The sequence below is a fragment of the Furipterus horrens genome, unplaced genomic scaffold (genome assembly GCF_987537825.1).
Source record: "Furipterus horrens unplaced genomic scaffold, mFurHor1.1.pri manual_scaffold_17, whole genome shotgun sequence".
Lineage (NCBI taxonomy): Eukaryota > Metazoa > Chordata > Mammalia > Chiroptera > Furipteridae > Furipterus > Furipterus horrens.
In genome coordinates this window covers 111,694,163-111,722,150 of record NW_028327187.1, presented here as the reverse complement: position 1 = coordinate 111,722,150, position 27,988 = coordinate 111,694,163, and the positions used below count along the sequence as shown (strand labels likewise).

Genomic DNA, 27,988 nt, shown 5'->3' with positions numbered 1-27,988 from the left:
TAGTTTGACAAGCTTTTGGAAAGAGATAAAAACACACTACAGTGGTGTACACTGAACATTTATTACAACTAATTGGCGATAAGACAATGCACACGTGGCCTGAATATTGGTCACAGTCACAACAAAGCTTAATCCAGCCCAGCAGGTAAAAACGAAAGTGTAAACTGTGAAGACATGTTTACGTATGGAGTATGTATAAAAGTGACATTGAGACAGCTTTTAAAAATATAGGGCCCGCTATGCCACTTTACCTCATTCAGCTCTCACTTTTATATGAAAGGTGGTATTTTTTAAAATAAGATTTCCCATAATTAGAGAATGCCATGGAAGGGCAGGAAGCTGCAGCTAGTTTGCAGCACTTCTAAGTGGAGGGAAGCAAGAGGGGTGAGCAAAGTAAATCTGGTTGCAACAAGCACCCCGAGAGGGAACATTAGTGCTTTAAACGACTTAGTCAATGCTTTGTGAAGAGAGGAACACATTTCCCGTAAGACTGTCATGAAGAATTCCTGGTAAATCAACATTTCCATTTTGTTTGGGGGCATCAGAAACAATCCAGAAAAGTGGCTGAATGATTATGACCACAAAAATGTTATCTTAGGAGTCAAATGTGACTTGGCCTCAAAAATAACATATTATGAAAACAGTCAATCTCTGTTCTTCATCCCAGGTTTGGAATGCCGAAGAAATAATTTTCAACGTAAAACAGCGTAATTCCAATTTAGTCATGTGTATTCCCTTTGTTTCCAGGAAGGGTCTTTGGTATAAATTTGGTTTTTGAAGTTCCAACAGTGAAATTTTTATTCATCTGATATGTGATATGTTAATTCCCTTTCTCATATACACTGAAGTGTACTAGTCTTCGCCAAAGACAGTATTTAATAAATGTATATTTGCCTGATTGCCATATTCGTAGATATAATCAGATTAAGAGAAACAGACCTATATACCCTAAAATATCCAGGTACCCTTTTTTTCTGTTATCACTCGAATTCATATTTAAGTCTCCTAAGTTATGAATTGGTTAACCAGAGTTCCCTTTAAAAAAAAAAATAAAAAGACTGTGTAGGCCTGAATGAAGCAGCTTAGCAAAACAGTAATACTGACAAGACATCATCTTACACCATTAGCTAACATGGACATGAAGGCAGTGACCATCTACAGTGTGTAAAATGCCACAAGAAGTCATCGACAAGGGAGGAGAGTTATGTCAGTCCAATCTCTTCAAGAACACTACGTGGGGTTTCGGCTTCCTGTGGAGGGAAAATGTGAGACTCTGGTAAGCAGATCTGGGGTGGCTTGAGAGGATGAAACTGACACAGAAGGATGCGCAAGTTTCAGAGAAAAAGCAGTTTAGTGGCGCGGGTGCATTCTACTGAGAGCCAGTGGTTATTTAGGGTTTTGTATGGAAGCCACAGGGTGTTTTCAGCATGCATTACGTATCTGTTGATACTGACCAACGTGCTGGACACTTGCTGTAACACAAAAAGCAGTCAAACCCAGAGGCAATTTAAGAACTCACGGCTACCAAATAAATCTACAGGAAAGGTTATTTTAGTGTTAAAATTCAAAACCTCTGCTAAATAAAAAACAGGGAAAACCCCTAGTTCTCCCGATTCTGCACATAATTTTGGTTTCCATGCTTTTGAGGGGTCACATGTATTTATAGAAATGTCTTCCTCTGAGTTTTAACTCAGTTTTTGACTTGTGTCCCCAGAAGCAAGACTTCAGAAACTCACCTCCCTTAGACCTTCCCAGGGCAACCAATGGCTCCAGTGGAGGCAACATACATAAAGAATGCTCTGAGATGAGATAGTTTTGTCCTATGTAACAACCGATACTAATTTTAAACATCAAAGGAAGACAAAGCAGGCATGCATCTAGAAAAAAATTACTTAAAAACTTCCCAAACGGCCTGATTTTGCACTTCACAAAATAAAAAGGGACCAACTATATCAAATTCAGGTACTACTAGCAACAAGTTTGTAATTAAAAGGCATAGTATATTTTAATGGAGGAAAACAATATAATCTTTAGTATCCAATAAATTAACTTACTTTTGCATCCTGATTGTGGTAAAGCACAGAACAAGGGGAAAAAATATATATTAAACCAGAAATCCATATATTAGATTCAGTTGTATGTAAAACACTCAAACTCTATTGTCTGCTTCCTCATTGGGAAAACAAGGATCATAGTACTTACCTTCACGTGTATAGATTAAGCAACAAGGCTTACAGAAAGTGCTCAAAATCTGTTAGCTGATAGCATTACACAGTTGAAATCTAAATGAAGGTAGTAACGAAGTAGAATGAAGTACCATAAGCTATATAAAGTGTATAGAATGACCTTTTAGTAACTTTTACATTAATGAAAATGGGTAAAAATAAGCTTTGCTAACATGGTATTTTTTATAAAGAAGTCTTGCCCCCCCGCCCCCGGCCCTCGCTGCCCTCCTTGGCCCCCGCCCCTAATTGAACCTCAACCTAGCCAGAGTACAGATCGAAATGAATGTGGAAGATGAGAAAACAAGTTCAACATCGCACAAGATTACAATCAGCCAAGTACAGAATGGAGGGACTTTTACAGCACAGGCGATGCAACAACAAAAAAGGGCAAGGGTTGGAGAGAGTTGTTCAAAATGAAGACTTAAGAGACATCGGCTAGATACAATGTGAGGCTTGTTTGGAATCTGGTTCTGACAAACCAATTCTAAAGATAACATTTTTCAGATTATGAGATGCAGTCACTGCTGCATTGAGGCAGGCTGTTTTTCAGACATTTGTGAAAAATGGAACCAAATTACTGTTAATCTCATGGGGCATGGTACTTCTCTTTAAATATGAAATGACCGGATGCCTAGGGCTTGCTCTAAAATACGCAAAATGGGGTGGTGGTGGCTGATGAAGTAAGTACAATAATAAAGAGTATTGAGCTGATGGTTAATGAAGCTGAGTGATGTATATACATGAGGACGCAGTCTATCTGTATTGTCTCAGTTTTCATGATATAATTCTTAAAGAAACTCTAATGGACATGATGTAACACTCCCAAGAGTGATATAAGCCAGTCTTTCATTTTTAGTGTCTGGCCTTAAACATTAAATACACTGAACCACATACATAGTTAAACAACTTGAAAATAATTCCTTTTCATTTAATGTCACTTTGTAAAATGTAATACAACTTTAAGGTACTAATTAAAAGGTTGCCTACATCAAATTCTATACATTGAAGTCTTAAGCTTACCCATGTAAAAACGTCCCCATTCCTACTCCCTGAAGCTGATCAGATTTCTCCTATGTGCTCACTGCGTGCAATCTCATATTGCATTTCTTGATGAGAACCATGTTGCTTATCAAATATGTATTATTTAAAATATTTTTCTTTTTACAAAGGCCTACAGTTATTTACATTTTATTCCTTTGACCTTTGTAGAGATAGTACATTAGTTTTTTCAAATTGTGTTTAAAATGTTTATTTTCACATGTTCATACTGAAATTGTAGCTCAAAATTACTACCGAAGAGTCAAATTCACAAAAACATAGTAAGTAGAATGGTGGTTACCCAGGGCTGGGGGAAGAGGGAAATGGAGAGTTGTTTTAATGGGCAGAGTTTCAGTTTTGCAAGATGAAAAGTTTCTGGAGATTTATCACAACAATGCGAATATGCTTAACACTTAAAAATGGTTATGCTGGTAAATTCTGTTCTGTGTTTTTTACCACGATTAAAAAAAAATTATCTGGAAAACCAAAATGTAAAAATACATTATCAAAAGGAATGGAGAAGAAAAAGTCATTCACATGAGACAAAGTACATGCAATATTTTTATTTTAGACATGCAAGGAAAGCTGTTTCAGAATCTACTAATTCAAAGCAAGCAGCTGTATACAGAAAACAAAAGAAGCAACATCTTGTTACAACAGCTCAACACAAGCATCCAGAGCAAACAGGCATGAGACAATGCATATTTATGCAGCATTAAAACCAAGTAAATAATGTATTGCAGGGCAGGGAGAGGGACGGAAGGAAAAGATGGAAATGAAAGACCAATGTTTCCCAACGCTTTCGATGTATAATGCTCAATTTCTCACTTGATAGCCCATCCAGGTGCCATGGTAAGAACGCTAAATGATCTGCACGCCTGCCTAATACACATTTTCACAGGTCTTCTTTCAGTGCTAAACCAATTTAAGCATCTTTTGAATTTATCGTTTAATGACAGCTTACTTAACTCGGGCTTTAAACTCTCTAGGTATAAACAATGACTTATTCAGTACTTTCCTTTTATAATAAAGTATGTTGCATGTTTTATTCAAGGTATACACACTAATGATCAATATTAAAGGTTTTACTATTCAGGAATATAAAACCATAGTTAACAAGTCATTAAGTATTTTAAATGAAGACTATATGATAAAACCATAACCAGTAAAATATAAGTATTTAAACTTATTCAAATTTGACTATATAAACTCAGTATTAATACTTTGAAAGGGTTACTTACTATTAGATGTTGCAGATGAGATTTTATGACAGCTTTCTAATAGTTCTTAAAGGGATTGTTAGGTATTATATAGTAAAAATGTGATTTAATAAATGAGGCATTACAAATTTCTTAAAAACTGTGAATGTTTTACCTTAAATAATGTAATTGTACAGATTTTACTTGTATTTCCAAATACACTTTTATGTGATACATTAAAACACATTAGCTCACATAGACTATAATATAGTCATACTAAATATAGTTTTTTCCCCAACAGTTGAAGACCAAACCACACTATATATTATGGCACTGCTTATTTAGACCTAGCATTTCAGCTGTATTTTCTTTGGTAAACAATATAACAATTGCTAGGTTTTCCATTACAAGATTAATCACAAATGGTTCACAGGTGACATGGATGTGTTTAAGATGAAATATTACGAAAACATTCATAGGTCATATTTTTCAAGAAGAAATTAAGCCAGCTGCAAGTAGGAGTAAGCTATATTAAGATAACATATAGAATGAAAATAAAATAGAAAAGAGGTATAAGAACAGGAAAAAATTACAATTGTAAAGGTATTGGTTCTGAAACGTTCTATTATTATAAGATGGTCACCAAGCTGAGGATATTTTCTTTCATAAGTATATCAGCTCTCTATTTCCTCTGTGAGAGTCTGCATACACGTCGAGTAGTCATTTAGTACACTGGGACATTAAAATATTCATGACGTGGCTACAAAAGAAATGCATATGTTCTTACACACAGTATACAAACTCACAATCAGATTTCTAGGTCTAGTGCACAGTAAAGAAAACTTAGACGCAACTTAAATTTTTGGTTTTGTTCTTTGGTTATGGCTGAATATTTCAACTTCTAAACAATGCCCAGGAGTTCAAATTCATTTTATTAACTCTGCTATATATAAAGGAAATCAAAACAGCCTACATCCTAGAGAATCCTACAATATTTTCAGTGTAAGTCACCTGGTCAATGCTGAGTTAACTGAAAATTCAAGTAGAATACTCCCTCCCACCAGTAAGGTCAAGTTCATCCGGATTTTATTACACTAAGTCAGATAATTTAATCCCTTAATGAAAATCATTACATCCTAAAATGACCATAAACTCTTTTACAGGATTTTAAAGGAAAATCTTTCCTAAGAAAAAGTGAAAAAGTAGTCAGCCATCTGGTATTTTAAGTAGCAACAGACGCTTTTAGCGGTTCGCTTAGCTTAAACACACAAACACACACACACACACCCCTCCAAAATCTATGCCTTTGAGACTAGGGATATATTACTTATTAAATAATCCCTTTAAAAACTCTCCAAACAGATTTGTTAAATGTCTATGCCTACAAATGTATCCGAAAAGATGTTTCTCACATCATCGAGGTAACCTGAGGTGAGGTTTTAAACTGACCTTAGAGTGTCCGGAGACGAATTTCTAGGGACTCCGAGAATCTCCTGAAACTAGAGGCAAAATTATGTGCAGATTTTCCTGAGAAGAGGACCCATGGCCCTTCAGACTCATTGGGGTAATAACCCAAACCAAAAGGCTTGTGGCTCAAAAAAAAAAAAAAGTTTAAAACTGCTCACTTGAGAGCTTTAAATATATCCTCATTTTAGTATTTATTCAACTTGGCACTTTAAAATGATAGACTACAAAGTCATGTAAACTGTTCCAATAAAATAAATAACTGATCCTTATAAAATAACCGTTAAACACAAAAGTATCCAGAGAGAAAAGCCACTTAAATTTTACTCTTCAGGTAATTCCTAAACAGTTTAAAGAGATAGTAATTGCCTTTTCCCCCCACTCAAAATAGATTATAGGGAATGAAGCAGCAAGTTAAAATAATTATAATAAATTAAACCCCCAAATGCTTCATTTTCTTCCTGAAGCTCTCATTTCTCCCTGGGAATTCTGTATCTGTGTCAATGGCATTAGTGAGTCACAGTATTTAATAATACTTCTTGTCAATGAAACTCTTTTAAGTATTTTCTGTGTAAAAAGTAAATATATTATGAGTCATTACAAGAGCAAAATTCCCTAATAGCAGTTAAATGAAATAATTGGGACTATCCCTTGGGATTTAATGTTATAATTAAGACTACTCAGATAACACTAAACTATAAATAATAAACTCGACAAACTTAGAATTACAAACTGAGTTATATATCCTACTACATTTTGATGCATGTCAGTACTCCAGCACGTATTCTAGTATGCTTTCTTACACCCCATGAAACTCTTGCTGTGATACACATTCATTCTGTTTTCTGGAGAGAGAACAAGAAAAGTTTAAGTCTGTCAAATAGCCTTTCACCTATATAATACCAATTCTTTGAGCATTTACATCATAGCTCTTAATCCTTTTATTTTCTCTTAATTTTATACCATAAAAAGCACATGCCCATTAAAAAAACTTTTCCAAACAGGGCTGAGTACACAGCCATTCATCCCCAGAGGAAACTTACTATGAAAGAGAACAAATAATTCTATAGGAACGTTTCTCAAAGGTGGTAGACCTTTCACTACCTTTAGGAAACAGTTGATGATAAACCCAATTATTTTTTAAAGCCAGTGATCCAGATTATTGTACTTAAACACGAAATTTGCATTCACCAATTGTGAAGAATAGTCTTCATGGAGAGAAAACACTTTATTGGAAAAACATCCTTTGAGAAAAGAAACCCTAAAAAATAAATGTATTCTTTTACTACTTTTAAGTTGCTATATATATATATATATATATATATATATATATATATATATATATATTAAAGATTTTACTTGTTTTTATAGAGATGGGAAGAGAGGAAGGGAGGGAGAGGAACATGGATTGCCTCTTACACGCCCCCAACCAGCAACCTGGCCTACAACGCAGGCATGTGTCCTAACCAGGAATCGAACCATCAACCTTTTGGTTTATGGGATGATGCTCCAACCAACTGAGCCACACAGGCCAGGGCTAAGATTGATTTTTAACTAAATGATGCATATATATATGCCCTGGCTGGTTTAGCTCAGTGGATTGAGCGTCGGCCTGCGAGCTAAGTGTCGCTGGTTCGATCTTCCAGTCAGGGCACATCAGCGAAGGAAAACTCTGACTCCAAAAAACCTCCGCTGCCTTGCGGCATACCTCTTCAGGGGAAAGGCTAAGGGAGTAAACCCCGACAGAAAATCCGGAGCCGGAGTCCCTAAGGCGGTTTGACGTTGTAGTCAACACCGGCAACTCCTGCGGCGCACCTGAAGCCAAGCTGTATTGACTCCGTCTTTCCCTTGGACCCTTCAGCTGCGAAGAGAGGGGGGGTCTGCTGCATGGGCAACAGCAGACCCTCCATATCACCCTGCCCAGGCTCTGTAGCTTCAGCGTCATCGCAAGATGTCGATTCAACACGGGAGGAGACAGATACCATGTCACTCCCGAGTCGGACTGCACAGCCATTCTCGGCGGTGCAGATAGACTCTTAAGAAGCTACACCATCGTCTCTCGAGACGGACGGCTGCCGACGACGATGCACATAGTTACCCAAGGATTAAACATAACTCCAGTGTTCTGGGCCCTTGACCACCAGTACCTCTTAAAAATCATGGAATAATATAATTATATTTAGAATTGAGGAAGATGATAGTAAACTGTCTCATAACATACAAGGGGTCTTGTGCAGAACTCGGCCTGCTATCTTCTACTACCCAGCAAACTGAGTTTTTTTATACACTAAAACATCAGTGATGTAGATTATGTGGAAATATGGGCCAGAATGAAAACAGAAAAATATTTTAAACCCAATTATATTGCAAAAATACAAATCACAAGGTTCCCTTAGTACAGATCCTTGAAGACCTATTTTTTTGAATAAAGATTAGGCATGAATTATTTTCAATCTGAAATGGGTCTTCAATCCTGGGCAATCCTTTTGCTCATCATTGATTTGTTCCCCATTAAGTTTCTTCGAAACCCCTCAACATTTCCCCCAAGCTTTCTACCTCTTTCTCTTCTCCTCAGTTCCCAGCAGCTCTCCACTAGCTCATGTAGCTTCTCAGAGTCAAGAAAATGACAACATTGTCACTTCCACTTGCTCAACTCACAAGGAAAAAAAACAATCTATAGCTTTCCCACATTATCTCAAGAAAGGAGGAAAAATTCATCTTGCTCAAGACCAGTACTTGATTCCATTCCCATTCACCCTCCCAATATACTTTTCCTTGTATTTTATTACTGTTTTTCATCACTCTCTGCATTTGCTCCTTCTCCTTAGTATACTTATATTCAACTTTCCTCCATACTGAAAATAATCTTATCCTCACCCCCTACAAAAAGGACCAGATGTAGTGAGAAGTGTAGGATAACAAACATTTTGGAGAATTAAGTTACACCTGTTCTCAAAATCACCCATGTTCCTTAAAAAAGACAAACTCATTACCTTAAAAATTCCCAGACATTCACCATACAAGGCTGATGATACAAAATGATCTGGGAAAACTACAATGAAAACTGGTAAGCTAGTAATTATCTGAAGGCTTAAGTCTTGTTGAAATTAGAATTGCTTATATAAACCAGTGGTATTAGATCCAAAATTGAAAACCTAGTCTCTGATTTCCTCTTTCTAGTACACAATGTAGTCAGAGAAAATAATTCACACTTAATAAAAAATAAGTGTAATTTGAAGTTACAGCTCTACTCCACTTTTTCTTGCAAAGGGGCTTCATTTATTCCTTGCATTATAAAGTAGTATCCTTTGTCCTTCATGTTCTAGAATACAGTGGTCCTTCTGATTACTCCTCACTGAATTCTGTGGCCACGTTCTTACTCTTAACTCTGGAACTCTATTCCCTGTGCTGAAGACCAAAGGGTCAAAAGCCAGAGATTATACAAACTCACTGAGATCTATTTTTAGCAACGAATAAAAATAAGAATTGAAAGCACTTTATAAGTCCCTTTTAGATGACAGGGCTCACGGCATCAGTGTTATTTCACAATCAGTTGTGAGGCACTAGGAAAGTGACTTTTTTACATTAAATTAGTAACGAGAGGCAAGAGCAATAATTGCTCCAGATGGTGTCTAAAATGATAAAGAGCACACAAATGCTTCACTTTACATGCTGAAACTTTCTTTTTTAGCAAAATCTACTCATAAGTTTTACCTAATAGAGCAATACAACGTATACTCTTCCATTCACACAGTACTGTCATTAAAAAAATAATTTAGAAAAATTTATACTTGAAAATGTACTTATAATATATGCTTATTTTACACTTCTAGAAAAGGAGGGGTATCCTCAAACATTTTCAGAGTTAATACCATTAAGTTAATGTCCGGCTTCTAAATCTTTTCTTCTCTTTTATTTAAATAAATATTTATTTTCAGATGGAAGGAAGGAGAGAAACAGTGACTGATTGCCTCTCGCATGCCCCCAACCAGAGACCTGGCCCGCAACCCAGGCATGTGTCCTGATTCGAACCCATGACCTTTTGGTTTGTGGGATGATGCCCAATCCACTAAGCCACACCAGTCAAAGCTGGCTGCTAAGTTTTTTCTCACTTGACATACCTTGAGTATCTTTTCCATATCATTACATAGAAACCGATCTCTTTTCTTTTACAGAAAGGTATTTGCTTCGATCTTCCATCTGGATCATAACTTGAAATGCCCTAAATTTAATCAGAATTTTCCAAACAAATGACTTCTTGAAATCACTGAATTTTAAATATTTAAATTCTAAATACCTTTAATGAGTAAATTCTTTAAGGCTAATTGGGTACCCCCCCATCCCCCCAAAAATCCCAACAACAGAAAAGCATATGCAATAAGTCTGTATATGCAAATTCGGATCATTTAAACTATTCCTCCTTTAAGAAATTATCAAATCCCTAAGGTGGTTGGGGACATGAACAGAAAAGTTAAGTGTTCTAACTGCCTGGAGGGTAGGGTATTCAATTCTGTTTCCTGGTAAAAACTCAATTACCTTAATAGATGTTAACAGATTTGGTGGTTGCTGAGGAAATTAAATTATATAGTGACATCCCACAAGCTTTGTTGTGGGTTATGTGCTGAAGTCAACCATAGATTATCTCCCCAGGCACCAGTTACCGAGTAAAGGTAATTTTGGTGACTCAGAAGTGATTTTTCCAGAAATTTATGTGTTCCGAAGGATATTTGTCCTCCTTTCCTAATATCTGGGTTTTTTTCTTTTCCTCTCCTACCCTTTGATTCATTTCCATCTAGTCATTGATACTCTGGATTATATACAGGGTGAGGCAAAAGTAGGTTTACTGTTCTGAGTACACAAAACAATTTATTATATTATTACTTATTAATTAGTGTATTATTTTCCATACAAACAACTTGTAAACCTGCTTTTGCCCCACCCTGAATTATATTGAAAAGATGTAGCAGTCTTCAATGTACATGCACTCTATAAATGGAATCTTTATATATTCCATGGTATTAAATTAAACCAGGGTTTCTCAGTCTTAGCACTATTGACACTCGAGGCTGGATAATTCCTCGATCTGGGACGGTCCTTGTCACTGGGCGCCAGTAGCACCCCTCGGCCAGCTGTGACAATCAAAAACGTATCCAGACATTGCCACGTGTCCCCCCCTGAGGAGGCACAATTGCCCCTGCCAGCCCAGTTGAGAACAAATGAGTTAATCTAATTATCTCTGGTTGATGGGTAAGATTATGTTCTATTGTGCTTGCCTGTATTTGTTAATTTTCCTATAATGGGAATTTTTATTTTTTAAAAAAGTCAACAGAAGAAACAATTGAAGAAAATAAAAAAGAATGTGTCAGTAGGGCAAAAAAGAACTCAAACCCTAAAATTTTTCAGAAAGTACTTTGTAAAGAAAAAACTCGTCACCAACAGCTAGTTGGGCTCATGCAAGCAACTTAGTAAATCAGGGTCAGCATGGAAAGAAAGGAGGAGTAGAATAGAAAATGTGAGACTGCAAAACAAGAAATAAGGATAGATTATTAAACAAGTTTTTCTGGTTTATGTGTATGTAACTATTATGATATAAAACGTATTTAATGATTACAACCTGAAAACCAGTGACCAAAGACATTGGCTAAATTGTTACTTATTAAATGTAAAGTGGGAGGCAAGATTTGTTCTCCTTCTGTTTTTTTCTGTATCTGCCCTTCTGTATTTTCCATTTCAAGCATCAGTGTAGCCAAACCTCACTTATCCAGATTTTGATCTAGCAGACCCCCATCAAGTTTACCTAAAAAATAAATAAATATGCTGGCATAAACTACAGCCTGGTGAACTTTTAACACAATTTAAAAGAAAAAAGTTTAGGCTTAAAGGTTTTAACATAAACTGGTCATTGCAAAGGAATTATAGGAGTTTGTCTAAGAGTATTTACATCAAAATACTTTTTCCTGTTAAATGATATTGTATATATTTGAAAGCACTTGTTTTAAAACAATGTAAGAGTCTTGAGTTTGACTAGTATGCCCAAATATTTTTAATTAGAAGATTTTAATTAAAAAACCAAAACTTATTAAGACATGTTATTAAATACTTGAAGAAGTACTTTTAAAATAATTTTAAATTACAAAAGATGTATTATTTAAAGAAATCACTTTTTCTCCTAAGACTCTTACCTTTCCATTTTTTAATGCAGTCCAACAGATTACTACTTCTACAAAGATACTGCACAGTATCTTTGCAGTATGTAAAGATACTTACATAGTATGTAAGATAGATCATGTAGCCCTAGAACTAAAAGAAATCAGTTTTAGCAGCAGAAATTTTCCACAGAGCATCACTTTGTAGAAGAGGCAGACTAACAACTGCAAACCCAGTAAATCTATTCATAAAGTGGATCATATTGAAGCAGAAGTAAACTCATGAATGTAACGCTTGCTTCTGGCACCTCACTTCCTTTCATTTGTAAGGTTGCTTTAGCGAGAAACAGCAGCAATAGCACACAAACCTCAAAGGAAAACACCCTCAAATTTCAAAACGATGCTATTAGTATGAAAAAGAAAGGTTGACACATCTCAAAAAGCACTGGTCAACGCGGTCATGCATCTACCACTGAAGGTTAAAGCCCAAAGCCCTGCAGTTAACTGTTTGATCTTCATGAAATCAAGCAAGGACTTGGTATCATCTCACGTGCAACAGTCTTTGCATAACACCCCGTTTTATCCATGCCACAAAATGGTAAATTTAGTAGTTACCAATAAATAAGTTGGGGGTCAAAAGGAATAGTCTTAAACTGCTCTTTATCATAAGATATCCTCAGACAAACCTCCCCATTCTTCATTCTGGCTCTATAAAATTAAAGAGCAGAGAAAAACTGTTAAGTGCCTTACTTTACAAAGAAAATGCACGCTATATTCCTTTGCTGTTATATATGTTTATAAAATAAATCCAACTGTATCACTCGCCCTCTCACCCCCCCTAAAAAGTCTAGCTGAAAATAGGTATTTAATTGGGGCAGGCAGGGCGGGGGGAGAATGTTCCACGTACGGCAAAGAATGTCAATTTAGTAAACTCAGCATGTTGCACTTTTAATTTTTTAAGAATCAAGTTAAGTACCAGTGGCATGTTAATAAAACATGTTTTTAAATTAAAACAAACATTAAAAATTGGATAATGGAAGATTTTTTCTGGGCTTTACCCCCAAATCTAATTATGTATTCATACAACCGAATACCAAAAGGAATAAACAGGCTTCAATCTAGAAATTGTCAAAAACTAAAACCCTTGTTCATTGAACAAGTAAAATAAAAGATATCTTTACTTAATCACATTGTCTGATATTTTAGAGATTACTGAGTACACATTTATGTGAAGGTCTCATTTCCAGCTATAATATGCTAATAGAAAATTGACTTTATCCACTATTGTCTGCCTTGTTTGCTGATGAAATGAAGGACTACCTAAAGAAAACAAAGGGCTACCTAAACAAACCATATGACATTTACACAAATCGGGTCAAAGGGAAACTTTAAAGAAATTGTTCTTAAGAAAATGAACATTCTTAAGCATAGAAATGTACACTTTACAAATTTTAAAAGGACTAAAACCAAAATCATTTTGTGATTTGCATGTATCTTTAAGCCAACAGATACTTTCATTATAAACTCAAAGCCATCTTTGGTGTATAGAAATAATTAATTCAAGCAACAAAAAAATACCACTGAAAAGAAAAATCACAATACAGTGGACCGCTGAACAATTCAGTGTGTGGGCGGTGGTGGCAGGGCCACCATGCGCTCAAAAATCCAAGTGTTACTTTTTACTCCCCCAAAACTTAAATTGTCTCTCAAGTATCCTCGGGGAATTTGTTCCAAGATTCCCTGTGGATACTAAAATCCGAGGATGCCCAAGTCCCTACATAAAATTATGTGGAGATCAATGCATACAGTCAGCCCTCTGCATCTACGGACTCCCAACTAGAGGGTCGGAAACAGTACAGGTGTTTATGGGAGAAAAAAAAAAATCTGCATGTAAGTGGAGCCACACAGTTCAAACCTGTGTTCAGAGTACATGAAAAACTAGGTAAAAATTAATTAATTAGAACTTTTACAAATTTAAGGCTGCATTTAGATAAGTGTCTTTATAGATACATTTACAATTTTGTAAGCAAAATCATTTCATGACATAGACCAAGTGAATACTTACCCCAAATTATAAGACCAGAAAAGTTACTATAGATCTAGGTATTTTGATAAATCCAACAAGAAATTATTTGAAATATATGATTTGTATCTATATATCCAATTTAAAAAGTTCAACTATTGATAATTTAGAAAATGAAAATTTCCAATCCCAAAAGTAAAAGACGGCTATCAGCCTTAGGAAATCTATTCTGCTTAATACAGAGGGACCTCCAGGAGGATTATAATTATTTTACTATATTACTGAGAAACAGAGAAGTTGGTATCTAAAAAAGAATATTTAAAATATACATACCAAGACAATACAGAAATGGGGGGTTGGGGAGAACGACGAGAGCACAGTGTTTAAGATTTCATACAGCTCTGGAGTCTAGGAGACCTGGGTTTGGAATCCTGGTTTTGCCAAACACCACCCAGGACCAGTCGCTGGACCCTCACCGAGCCTCTACTTCATTTGTTACAAAGGTTCTCATGATACTTTCTCCAGGCATCCTGAGGGTTAGCAAGGATGCCTCATATCTAAGTGCTCAATAAGCATTAGTTATCATCATAATTCTCTTTCTTTGTCACGGTGTCCACACAAATACTTTTTTTTTTTTTTAGCAGTTTGTGGAATGCCTTTTTCTCATCTTATTCCATCATCTATTATATGAACGAAATATGCAAATATTCTTCCAGAGATGTAAACATGTATCCTGTTATCAACATATAAATGAATCCATTTTAGGAAACAAGCGTCTTGTCAACCCTAGATTTCATGTGACAGTATGTTGGTGAATAACTGAATAACAGGTTAACCTGTTAACCTAAAGCCTTACTGCCCCATACAGACTAGCTTGGCTTCATAAAGCCCATCCTTAATCTGCAACATATTATAACTCACTCTAAATTCATAAATGAACCAGCCACCTTCTGCCTTCCCAAGAACAGAATAGCTAAATTAAGAAAAATGGCTCACTCAGATCACAGAACAGAAAATGTTTTAAAGGTACTATCTTTTGGTTTATGTACAGAACAATGTAAAGGTATTCACTGATGAGAAATAGGGCCAAAGCTCTCTTCTAAAGACAAGGAACTCTTATTAATGGTCAATTTTTTTTAAACTAGTGTGAGATGAGATAAGAGTCATAGACATCCTATGATTCTCTCTCCATTCCCACTTTCCCAGTTAATGATATAAAAATTCTACTTCAAAAAGGGAGACATTACTTACTAATATAATACTTCAACAGGGGGGATACACACACACACACACAGACTCACAAATAAATATGAACCTGTAATAACTTTTTTATCCCCTAGTATATTAAATACTCACAATACATGCTATAAAGTAAACTTAGCATGTTTGTCATACTGGAAAATCTAGTGATTTCCCAATAGTTTTTTCTTTTCTTTTTAATCCTCACCTGAGGATACTTTTTCATTGTTTTTAGAGAGAGGAAGGGAGAGAGACATTGATGTGAGAGACCAGGAACCAAACCCACAACCCAGGTATGTGCCCTGACCAGAAGTTTAAACGGCAACCTTTGGCTTTGCAGGATGATGTCCTATCAGAAGCCATACCAGCGAGGGCTCCCAGTAAAGTTTAAAAAACAATCCAGAAATAAGGAGATATCAGTACACTAAACATAACTCTCCAGAAAAAAAAAAAAAAAAAACATTAAAATTAAAAGTTTAGCTTCAATAACTTTAGAAACGTTTTAAGGCAAATATAATTAATCAGAAAATGAACTTGGAGGAAATACCAGGATGTGGTATAACAGACTATAGTTCCATACTAATGAAATACAAAAGTGATCAAGGGAAGGGACAAATATGGAAAATTCCCAATTCTTGGTTCTGGTTTTGACCTAATTTTTACAAAAGCCTGATTAGTTAATAGCAAAACGAGGAGCTGCTAACTTTAAAACCAACATTACAAGAGCAGACTATGAGCTTGTAGTCAGCATATCTGATGTTAAAAAAACACTCTCCCCAATGACATGTTTGCCATCAGTTAATAAACCACTGTAGCAAACTGTACACATGTGGAAGGAAGAGGGGCCTTATAAGCTCATTTCACTGCTGAACAGCGAAATGGCATTAGGGCAGCAAACAAAATGCTTTACTTTTGCAGGTACTTAACCACTGCCTTGGTAACTCAAGATCGCTACATGTACACGCATTGCCTCATAGTTTATATATGTACGGCCCAGATGCTGTCATCCCAGCTTTGAGCAATCCCCACACCTGATCCAGTCAGTGAAGAATGCAGAGGGATTACAGAGAGCTCCTACCTCTCCCTATAGAGGCCAATGGTTAAGAAGTTATAATGGAGAAAAAGAGGTTTTACTCTTGTTCCCTTAGTTCACATTTCCGTTACAACAGAAGTGCTAAGAAATTGGATTTAAACAAAACAAAATACCCATACATACAGAGAACAGTTGATGACTGCCAAAGGGGAGCGATTTAAAGCTCCCTTTAATAAAATAAAAAAGCAATTACTGTCATGAAAACATACTACATTTTTTATATTGACTAGTCCCTTCTTCTTAGGCTATAAACTTTGATTAAAACTACAATTATCACTAAAGCATAATTCAACGTGTTATCTGAGTCCTTAAGTTTTTAGGAAAAGGTAGCCTTATCTATGCAACTGTAAGCCTCAGAAATCAAAGGTACAGAAGCATCAAATATACAATTAACCCAGAAGAACTGTAGAAGTTAGACAGGGAAAGGGGTTTATTAATGGCTCTGGTGATGCCAAGGGAAGAATGTGGTCAGTCATTTGACAGAACATAGTTTGTTACCTAAGATCAAGGAAAAGTAAAAATATTTTTTTTTAGTTAGTTTTTATAACACAAAACTAGAGGGTTCTACAAAAAGTATAATTAGAATACTATCATTTGCTTGGCTAATTTGCACTTAATGGACATGAGGTGAAAATATGAAATTTGGAATGAAAATGCCATAATCTCGGTCAACTCCCGATTATCTACATTAATGAGAAAACAGGTTATTGTAAATAATCCAGAACAATGAACGGAGTTCTCAAAAAACTGTTCACTTTTGCTGAATCCTTTCCCTTTTTAAAGTCGTCTGTCCTCTAAAGGTTTAGACTCTAGTGTTTTGGGGTCCAAAATGGACCATTAATAAGATAGGCCATCTTCAAAGTACATGATCCATCCATAGATAATGGAGTTGACGTGACGGACACACATTCCAATTAATAAACTGCACACACTGACACTACATGCCAAGCATGCTTCAGAGTAGTTTCTGGAACTGTAAGAATGAGGACGATGACTGACACTTCCCAAGAAGAGCAAAAACATGCTGGTGTCTACAGAACTCTAAGCTTACCTCCTGCAGCAGATCAGCCTGCTCAATTGCTTTAAGGACATTTTTCTTGGATGTTTCCTGAACTTCCCCTCCCAAAAGAAACTCATCCAAAATAAAATAAGCCTTCTCAAAATTAAAGATGATATCAAGTTCACACACCTGAAAAACAAACAAAAATAATACTAATAAAAAGCAAAAGGTACTTAGCAACTATCAGGCAGTGAATACAATCTGACCAGATTAGAGAATTTAGATGTAGATTTAGAATCCATCTAAATTCTTTCTAAAAATGGCAGTCTTGCTAACTAAGCATCATTGATTTAGTCAGCTTAATTTTCAAATCTCAAGCACTTGAAAACACAATGCCTTCACGCTAAGTAAGACCCAATTCTGCAAGCTCCCAACATGGGCAACTTTCCTACTCATAAAAACCAATCTTTTAAAATATCTATTTCCTGGGTAATGTGATTATAACTGCCAACAAAATCTAAATTCTTCACTGAGCACTTCTAGAAAATTACTCTTTGCAGTTGGACTCCTTTCTATTCCACTACTTTAAACCTCATTCTCACCACCATAATTAAATGAGTAGGTCTGCAGGGTCAAGCAATTTTGGCAGGTACAGTGATCCCTCACTTATCCCGGCTATTACGTTCTAGTCCCCCCCGCAATAGGTGAAAATCCGCGAAGTAGGAACCTTACATTTATTTCAGTATTTATATCTATTTTTAAGGCTTTATAAGCCCTTCCCACACACTTAGAAACCGTTCCCAGTCCCTTATTAACCTTCCCCACTCCCTTATTAACCTTTTCCACACTTTTATAAACACTACTTATGTTCTTAAACATATTCTACACTCTTAAACCTATGCAACTTTAGCAACATACGTAAACAGCACCGCAAAATCCCATGATACAGTGAGGCCGGGATAAGTGAACTGCGATATAGAGAGGGACTACTGTAACTGATTGACTAGGCACGCTGACAAGAAAGTCATTCTTTCCCTCTCCCACAGTTAATTTCAAATAGTCAGAATCTCCAAGACAATCAAATAATAAACTTGTTATAGAAAAAATAAAAAAATAAAAAAACTATGGCATTTAATTCCCTAAAACGAAATACTACTCACACTGCCAAAATACTTGTCAAGTAATTCCACGTAACGATGAATTATTTCCAGGGTAATTAGTTCATTGTCCTGATCTTCAATAGCACAGCAAAAATACAGACTAGCATATCTGAAACAAAAAACAAAGGAGAAAAAAGTTTTACCCTATAATCATGGTTCCTTAAATATATTTTCATATCCTATTGTGAAAGACACCATGTTTACACAACTGATTTCCTCTTTCACAACAGTACATACTATTTTTCTCCTAGATTACAAAAGCAATATATGTATAGGAGAAATTTAGAAAAGTATAGGCAAGCAAAAACGAGAAAAAATAAAAATCATTCGATCATACATCTAGAAAGAGTAGCTATTTTACTCATCTTCTTTTCTGGCTCCTTTCTATGTAAATTCTAAAACATAACTGACCCAGGTTGTTATGAAGTTTACTTAATTAAAATAAAATGCACTGTATGGCTAATTCAAACTACAAGTAAAAAAAGAAGAAAATAAACTCTCCAACCAGAGGAATTATCGAAGGGATTGTCAACATGAAGTCAATATTCTGGAATGTTTTACTGAAGTGTAATATACACACAAAGAACACAAGTCATAAATGTACAGCTCAATGAGTTTTCAAAGTGAACCTACCTGTGTAGCAGCAAAGCAGATTAAGAAACATTACTGAACCCCTGAAACTCATCTCCTAGCGTCTCCAGGTTACAACCACCCACCCCCACAGGTATCTTTTCTAAAAGCATAAAATTACTGTTTTTTAAAAGGAGGTTCCTAGGACTGTGGAATAAACCCCAAGAAAAACAACAGTGCACATTATCACAGAAGTCAGAGAAAGAGAACAGAAGAAACAGACTTCTCAAAATTTCCAAGATCTACTCTGTTGAACTGAAGTTTAGGTTATTCATCCTTGAAGAAGGAATAAGGTTGGAAAACTCCTATCTTCCTCCAAATTCGGATTTTAGCACATGGTGATACTTAACCCAAGAAAGCCGAAACTTATTAATATACAAGTCTTCAAATCGTAACAAATGATGACCAAGTCCTTAGAGGTTCTAAAAAAGCATTTTTAAATGGCTTAAGTTTAAGGCTTTTGAAAAAATAAATAAAAACCTAAGACATTTAAACAAATTTCATTTGAGATTGTAATTTTCACTGAGCATTTAAGTGATTTTTAGAAAACGGGCAATTACTGCTCATAGCATTAATGTCAAACATTATAGAAATGCACACAATCTCAAGTCAATGAATTCTTGTTTTTCAATGAGAATAACTACTATTTACATAACAATCTACTTATTTCAACATTATCAGAAACATTTGATCTTTCCAATAGCAAGCACCATCATCCTTGATTACAGAAGACAAAAAGAAAAAAAAGAAAAAAAGATAGAGGCCTGCCAAATGGTTGTACTAGGACAAGAAATCTGCTCTTCAGACCTTCAGTCCAGTCCTTCCCATCTACCACACCGACATCCCTTGTCATACATAGCATGACTTTTTGTCATGCCCATTCTACCTGACTTCTACATTTAGTAAGTTATTTAAAATGGTGGGTCTCCTGCAGTCTTAAGAGAGGAGGTGTTGGGGATTAACAGGGCACCACCTCCAACTTGGTTAGAAAGAGCTTCTTCTCCCCCCCCCACACCCACTTGTTTTTGTTTATCTGTTTAAAAAGGCAATGGAATATGACAACTCTCCGTCCTCCCAAACCCATGCTCACCAAAGAGTTTTGAATTTGGGGAAATTGATACAAATAACATGGTACAATGCCCTGAATTAAGAAAACTAAAGACTAAAGGGACTGACATTAAAAACGGTAGGTTAAAAACCAGACATGGCTAACATGAATAGAGAGCTAAATGATTCCACTAGAAAGAATTTACTAATAGTTTCGGGTAAAACTCCTTTTAAGATTTTTTTTCTTCCTTTTTTTCACTTAAATCATTTACTTTCTAACCTTAAGAATATACCAGTTCTTTGCCCCTGCCCCAAGAGGATGCAAAAATTAACAGTGTAAGTGGAATATTTACATTAATACAATGTAAGTATTTGGCCAAAAGGAATTTTAAAACTAAATTTCATCTGGTAATACCCTACAGCTACCAATACGTTGACATTAGATAGGAATTTAAAACAAAACAAATCCAATCTGATCAAATCCACAATTAACTGAAATCTTCATTTTATTCAGTTGTGAATAAAATAGGAGCCATTGTTTTATATAATGTACTAAATGGTTTCAACTTCAGAAATGATCTGCCTAGTTTGTGCAAAACAAGAAGTTTCCTTCTGTTAACAGGATGTGAGCCTTTGAAACTTAGTTCTTTTTCATTTGTCATAATTTCCAAATAAAATAAACAGCTCCACCTCCCTATGTAACTGTGTCTTCCTTGAAGTCATCAAATAGCCACGTACAGACATAATCTTTGGAACATTCTACAGTTTCAGAAGGTATTTAAAGACTCAGGAATACATATTAGCTATTTTTGCTTCTTCCTTTTGTCTTGTTTGCTTCAATACATCCATTGCATCAACTGGACTCAATGAAAAGATTTTTTTCAATGTTACTATTAAGCAATCTAATGCTTGCACCATCCTTGCTCCTTATCCGCTGCACCGCCTCTTTACTTACAAATATACAGCACTTAAACATTAGCCCAAGGTCCTCAATTACATAAATCATTTGGAAATTTAAATAGCACCAGTACTGGTGTGTCTAAACACCAACTACTAATTTTTTTTAAAAAAAAGGCAACACATATCTAAATGTTTGCTCTTGCTCAGAATGGAAAAAGAGCCATCAAATGAAATGAATTCTTCATTGTAGGTGAACATCTAGTTATCAGGATTATAAGGTACCTCTTTCCAGAAAGCTTAGGGAAGAAACAGAAGCATAATAACAGGTAAAATACGAGGCTGAGTCCTCGTATTTTACCATTTTAACCCTAACAACCCTTCCAGAGAGACATCATTACTACTTGCATTTAGGAGACCCAGGCTTAACTGAGGAACCTCCCCAGGAACAACAATTTGACTCCAGGGCCCAAGATTTCAATTAAAAACTACAGCCAGGAACTGTATTAAATAAAGTAGTCCTGCACCTGGCAGAAATTAAAACATATTAAAAGCAATATTTTAACAGGTTTGCACCGGGAGATAAAAACCGTTATACTGATTTAGTAAAAGATTACCAAGAGAACCTGAAGTGTACTCCCTATTTTTAGAAATGGCTTTTAACACTTGAATAATGAGTTCATTTTGTTCTCTTAGTGCATATTTGTAAGTCTAAATCCGAGGTAAAATTAATAGTAGACTAGTAAGAAGAAAGGTATGTTTGGTTATTTTTAGCAGAGCGGATTAAGGCTTACTCTAATTACTGGCACTCTGAGAACATCTGAAAGTGCCTGTTCTCATATTCAAAACACATGACTTCCCCACAGTCAGCTAAATATCAGCTGATGGTGGGTGACTGTAACTAAACTGCTCTCAATACCCACGGAGTCATTAAAAATTCTTTTGTTAGTAAAGAGAATCATTACAGTACTTTGACACATTCTCAAGTTAGTAATTTGGAGATTGCATGGGGTTTTCAATTTTAAGACTGCAGTCCAGTGCCTCTCCCATAACATGCTGCACAAAATAGGAATAAACAAAAAAGCATGCAGGGTTCTGTCTTCAAAGAATTTAGAGAAGAGGAAACAAAGGCCACATGACACGTTGCAAGTCACAAAACTAGCTAATGGCACAAGCGGAATACAACTCAAGTCCCCAGACTTTCAGTATCTTTTTTGCAGCCATACTAATTTCATCCTTACTCCCTTCCCGCCACTCCCTCCGGTGAGGGGGAATTGGTTTGCAGAAGGTCAGGAGGGAGCAAAGTGGGTGAGACAGCTTGTGGAAGAGGGACGGTCACGTGCTGATCCAGGACAAAAGTGCTAGTTCAGATTTCTCAGGAGCTAGGCAGTTAATTTTTTGGCTCAAAGGGTCTTCTCTTCCAGCTGCACCAGGGATAAATAATCACCGGTTTCTACCCACAAATAAATAAGTCTTTAGTACAACAGGTGAGGTAGGTGTTCAGTATGAAATGGGGGAATGCATAGAAAGACCGATTAAACTCTAACTTTTGTATGTGCATTTGATCTCAATAAAGCCGTTTTTATTTAAGTTAACCTTTGATTTATAGGAGCTTCATGCAAGTATCAGTCAGGTTACATTACCCTTTATAACCTTTAAAAGAAAGCAGTGGCCCAGCATGGGTGGGCTGAATGCTGCACGTAGGAACACCAACTTGGGCTTTTTATCCTTCTGCTTAATGGGCCATTTCCTTCTGCTGCAGGCATCTCCATTCCTGGGATTCATTTCCTTGCTGGTCTTTTTGTTCTCCACACGGGGGACTCCTTCCCCTATCTAGCAATATGCTTAAGTCTCTCATATCGGTTTTTAAATCCTGTCCCCCACTCCTAACGTCTATGGGTGACCACCTCTTCTGTCCTTCAGGGCAAAGCTCCCCAATCTACACTTGCTGTTTGAATGTCTCCATCTCTTCATCATATTTCTTTGAGAATTCTGTCTCTACTATTCCACCGAAAATGTTCCCACAAAGGGTATTTTATGAAATGTTCACTAGAAAATCTAATAGATTCTTTCTTCACTTTATTTGGACTTTATGTAACATTTGCCACCGGTGACACTCTCCTCTTCCCCTGTATGCTTACCTTCTCCCCTTTTTCTTCCGGCTCAAATGCTGGTGATTTAACACATTATGCGTAACTTCCCCCCAGACTTCCATGCCTGTGTCTGCCCCAAGAGACCTAGGCATCTCCAAGTGGAAGTCACACACGCATCTCCACGTCAACTTGCCTACCACCTCACCATTCAGCCTGCCAGGGGAACCAGAAATGTAGAATCCCTCCGTTCCTCCCCTTCTCTTGCTGCCCTCCCCTCTTCCTGCAGTGACCAAGTCATAAAATTTACCTGGGTAAAGGCTCTTCCCACCTGCTGAGCACACAGCAAGATGTCGTCCTTCAGGAACTCATCATAATGAGATCTCCTAACGGAGCCAGCAGGTTCCAGTCTCAGGCCCTTCCCTACCCATTCTCCAATTACAAGGATCTGTTAAGGGAAATCTGCTCTTTTTTTCACCCGTTTAAATCCTTTGTTTCCAAGCTTAAGATCTGAGATGTAGCTCCTATGTCAGTTACTAACTAGCATATGACCTTGGACAAGTCACTTCTTCCAAATTCTTCTTTTTTTTTAAAATAAAATTCAAGTTTGACCAACAGTAGTGACTTCAAACTCAGGAACCATCTCCTATGCTGAGGGTAGAAACCAAATGAGCAGGGTTACAGGCAGGATTCCAGTCTTTATTTCACAAGAGCACCCCCACTTCCAACTTGTTTCATTTAAGGTTCTATTCTTGAGGCAAAAAGCATATTTTTAAAAATCACTTAAAAAGTAATATAAAGTTACATACCAACTTTACCTCAATTACAAAAAAAAAAAAAAAAATCACTTAAATCACTTACCTAGATATTTTAAGACATCTCCCAGCTCTAAAATTCTATGATTTTTTTTCCCCACAAGTACTAAACCAAATCACCCAAAAATGACTAAATCCACTTTATTGGAATTCTTTTAAAATTCTCAGAGTCCTATATCCTCCATTACTTCCTCTGCCGTTTCTCCCACAAAATAAACCATCCACACTTGGAGTGGAATACAGGAAAGAAGACATAAAACCCCCATTTCTCTGCAACCTTCCTGGCAGCCATATTGTTACTTCCCTACATAGCTCCCATAGAATAGGATTTTTCACCTGCAGAAACCCTCGTATGTTAAAAACAGCAAATCATTCCTAAGGATACAGAAATGGGAAAAACAAAGTAATTATATATTTTTTAAAGTATTTATTTATTTTTAGAGAGGGGGGAGGGAGAAAGAAAGGGAGAGAAACAGGGATTGGTTGCCTGCCGCACGGCCCCAACTAGGGACCTCGTCCACAACCCAGGCATGTATCCTGACTGGGAATCGAACCTGCAACCTTCTAGTCTGCAGGCCAGTGCTCAATCCACTGAGCCACACCAGCCAGGGCTATATTTCTTTTAACATGATTAGAATGATCTTGAGAAATTTATTTTAAAGTATTAAAATTTTCAGATACTAATAAAAATACATTGCATTTTTTTAGAAAGCTAAGTATTCATAAAAAAAATTTAAATCTATCCTTGACAAAATTATCAGATCTAATCACACCACCACCACAGCAACAAGTGTAAATCAAATTAATACACACTACTGACAGATCCTGTATATACACAAAAATTTTGAACATTTATATCACACAAATGGTCTATGTATTCAAGGTGTTTATAAGTGAATAGGATTCTAAAAGTCACATAAATGGCTTGTCAATTGTCAGTTTTTATAGATTTTGGGGGAGAAAGGGGGTAAACACTTGTCTAAATTCAGTTACTCACGCAATTTAAAATACTAATCCTACTTCCCCCTGGCAAAAGGATGAATTTTGAATTTTTCTAAAAAGATGATTAAGCCATTAATTATATAATTAGTTGTAAAACAACTTCCCCGATTTTATCATGAAGCCTGGGTAATCAATCAAAACAAGTTATTTAAAAAATACAAAGCTTTAACTTTAACCTAAAACATTTTTCATGTAAAGCTCTGTTAATCATTACCTATAAACGTTATCTCTTTAAAAAGTCTGCAATTCCCACATTACAAATGACCAAACATTTCATTCTGCTATTTCACCTTTCTGAAAAATAAAAATTATACCTCTTGTAAACAATCTTCAGATCTCGCCACTCAAGAAAGCTGCACATTTTAGGTTTCCGTGCTAAAACAGTTTGAACAAGTTCCCTTGTGATCTTTTTCTTCTCTTTGTCTGACAGCGGGACATACCATTTCTGCAGTCGAAGCTTTCCCTGACGACTAAAAAGCAACATAAACTGCATCTGTTAAGAGAAATAGAATCAAAATCACATGCAATGCTTCAATACAATAAAGTTAGGATGAAGATGACATGTTTCACAGAGAAGCTTTGGGGGGCAGTGCCTGTAAATGACACATGATGAGTAGTCATCATTATTTCTGTGCCAGTTAAAATAGCAGGGAATACTTGTAGAATGATCTTCCCAGCAGATGCAAATCTTGCCGCCCCACCCAGTTCCATGTAAGTTTGGAGTCGGCAGAACAAAAAGAAAAACAGGCATTAAGTTAAAAGTAAAAAATTTCCAGGTTAAAAGACAACTCTTGCACTGTAAGAAACTATTGTCTGTCTGTGCTATACATTCCACACTCTCTATGTGCATCAAAGAAGAATTGTTAACATTATCTGGTTTAGGTGCATTTGAAAGAAAAAGGAGACCTGCTGTTTTTCACCCTGAGGCTGTTCTTGTCCCAGGATGAACTAACTACTGGTAGAGAGGCTGCAATCACTTAGAATGCTTTCTTCAGTTTATGCTTACATATTTTATTTTACTTAATTACAGTTTGCATTCAATATTATTTTCATGCTTACATATTTGAAGCCAAGGATCTAAAATATTAACCAAAAAAAATCCCAGAAATGCACATTTTTCTAAATAAAATCCTAATTTTTAAGTATCTTATCTCACTTTTAAAAAATTCCAACACAAATATGCACACAATAAAGTGGTAATGTATTATGAAAGACAATATAAACCTTTAAAAAGCCAAAATAAGAGTTACACACATTCAGAGTCATTACACAAAAAACTTCACTTAAAATTTTAAAAAATACCATTTACAGATGAGTGGATGCTGAATTCTAGTGTATTTTACAATTATACTATTTTGTATATATTTATTTGGAACCTGCAGATCTACTGATTACATGTTTAATTTTCAAGAAAAGCTTCTTATAATTCAACTGGTCTTCAGTGCAAACACATAAGCATTGTTTCTACGAAGCTAATTTAAATACGGGATTCAGATAGGTATTTTTTTCTTTTAACTATAGTTCCTTTAATAGTGTTACTGCAAGCAAGATTCCAGCCTGATTCTTAATACTCACCACACCATCTTGAATTTGAACATGGGATAGAATTTACACAAGCAATTTAGAATAAAATGGGCCCTAAATTTCGCTAAAAAAAAACAAACAAAAAAAAACATTGCCACTTCTTGTACTATTCCAAACAGGCATCAGCAAGATACTTAAGACATGGCTAATGCGGCAATTTAAAGCTGGCTTACGATACCTTACTTAAAACACTTCACTGGCACAGAATTAACGAACAATATTCCTGGTATCTGAAGTGCCTCCTATACAAAGTCCTGTGAAGTCAGCGGCATCCGAAGTGGACAGCGAGTAAAGCATCAACTGGACAACGTTTAATGCGAGCTCGTTACTACAACTTGGAAAAGAATAGAGCCGTATTCCAGGATCTCGGTGCCCAGGAGGAGTGGGGTTTGCTTTCGAAGGGAGTGTGGGCTTTAAGGCTCTCTGTAGCAGGGTCCTCCTATATCCCCCTCTCTACCACTTTATAAGATGAGCAAATAATTCACTCTGTAAAATAAATGATGTGCCAGCATGGGACGAAGAGCACCGCACAAGTATTCTCTCCTTCTTGTTAAAAACGATGCTTTGATTTTACCGCCAATCACAGGGCACCTCAATTCCTCGAGACTAGTATTAAAAACGACGGGCTCGGCCACGGAGCGCGCTCGGGGCCAGCGGTCCTCCGTCCGGCAGCCTCCGATGCCTCTCCACTGCCCCACGGGGCCGCACTCCATCACTGATCCAGCCCCGGCGAGGTGACAGGCAAGGATTGGGGCAGACAATGGCATCCACGGCCGCGCAGGGGGCGCCAAGGGTACTCGGCCGCCGCCACCCCCGGCTGCGGGCCCCCCTCCCGAAAATGCCCCACAAAACTTGAGGGGATCCGCGGACCACAGGTGCCGCGGGACCGCCCCGGCGTCCGGGGCTGTGCCCCCCGCATCTCGGGGCGCGGACAGCGAAAGAAGTGAGTTGCCGGGCGCCGCGCCCCACTGGCGGGCCAGGCGGACACGGGATGGGGTGGGGTCGCTGGGACGCGCGCGGGGCGGCTGGGGGCGCGCCCAACCCTTCCACCCCGCTGCCGACTCCCCGCGCCCCAGCGCTTCCCTCGGGACTTACGGCGGCCGCGGGCCGCGGGCGCGGCGGTGCTTGGCCGGGGGCTGCTGAGGTTGAGGGGAAGCCCCTGTCGCAGCGCCGAGAAGGAGAAGCCGTGTTGCTTGTGGGGAGGGGACCCGCTTAGTGGAGGGAAGGATTAGGCGGCTAGGGGAGGGCGAGCCGACAGACCCCGCCCCGGGGGCCGGGCGGAGGAGGAGCCGGGGCTGCGGCTAGCGCAGGGGCGGGCCAGGCGACGCGCGGGAAG

At 37.1% G+C, this 27,988-nt stretch overlaps 1 protein-coding gene across 5 annotated transcripts; it reads right to left on the bottom strand.

The window, feature by feature from the left end:
• Nucleotides 1–42: 42 nt before the first annotated feature.
• AP1S2 (adaptor related protein complex 1 subunit sigma 2) lies at nt 43–27,963 on the bottom strand. 5 transcript variants are annotated; one of them, XM_090264660.1, is made up of 6 exons: nt 27,748–27,961; nt 25,383–25,561; nt 18,588–18,696; nt 17,479–17,616; nt 12,688–12,780; nt 1,189–1,250 (listed from the first exon to the last, which is right to left on the bottom strand). In XM_090264660.1, the coding sequence occupies exons 2-5, from the start codon at nt 25,559–25,561 to the stop codon at nt 12,736–12,738; spliced, it is 471 nt and encodes a 156-aa protein (XP_090120786.1). In that variant the 5' UTR covers nt 27,748–27,961; the 3' UTR covers nt 1,189–1,250; nt 12,688–12,735. The 5 variants fall into 5 exon arrangements, with proteins under 5 accessions (XP_090120785.1, XP_090120786.1, XP_090120787.1 ...); XM_090264659.1 differs by lacking the exon at nt 12,688–12,780 and having other exon boundaries at nt 43–1,250; nt 27,748–27,957; XM_090264661.1 differs by lacking the exons at nt 1,189–1,250; nt 12,688–12,780 and adding an exon at nt 3,812–5,222 and having other exon boundaries at nt 27,748–27,962.
• Between the last annotated feature and the right edge of the window lie 25 nt (nt 27,964–27,988).

Bases quoted from the DNA above. Each gene is read 5' to 3' on its own strand.
- AP1S2 (XM_090264659.1), bottom strand. From the start codon at position 25,561: ATGCAGTTTATGTTGCTTTTTAGTCGTCAGGGAAAGCTTCGACTGCAG. The intron at 18,697-25,382 runs GTATAATTTTTA...TTTTTGTTTCAG, and splicing joins CTGAAGATTGTTTACAAGAG to ATATGCTAGTCTGTATTTTT. The intron at 17,617-18,587 runs GTGAGTAGTATT...TTTGTTTTTCAG, and splicing joins TTGACAAGTATTTTGGCAGT to GTGTGTGAACTTGATATCAT.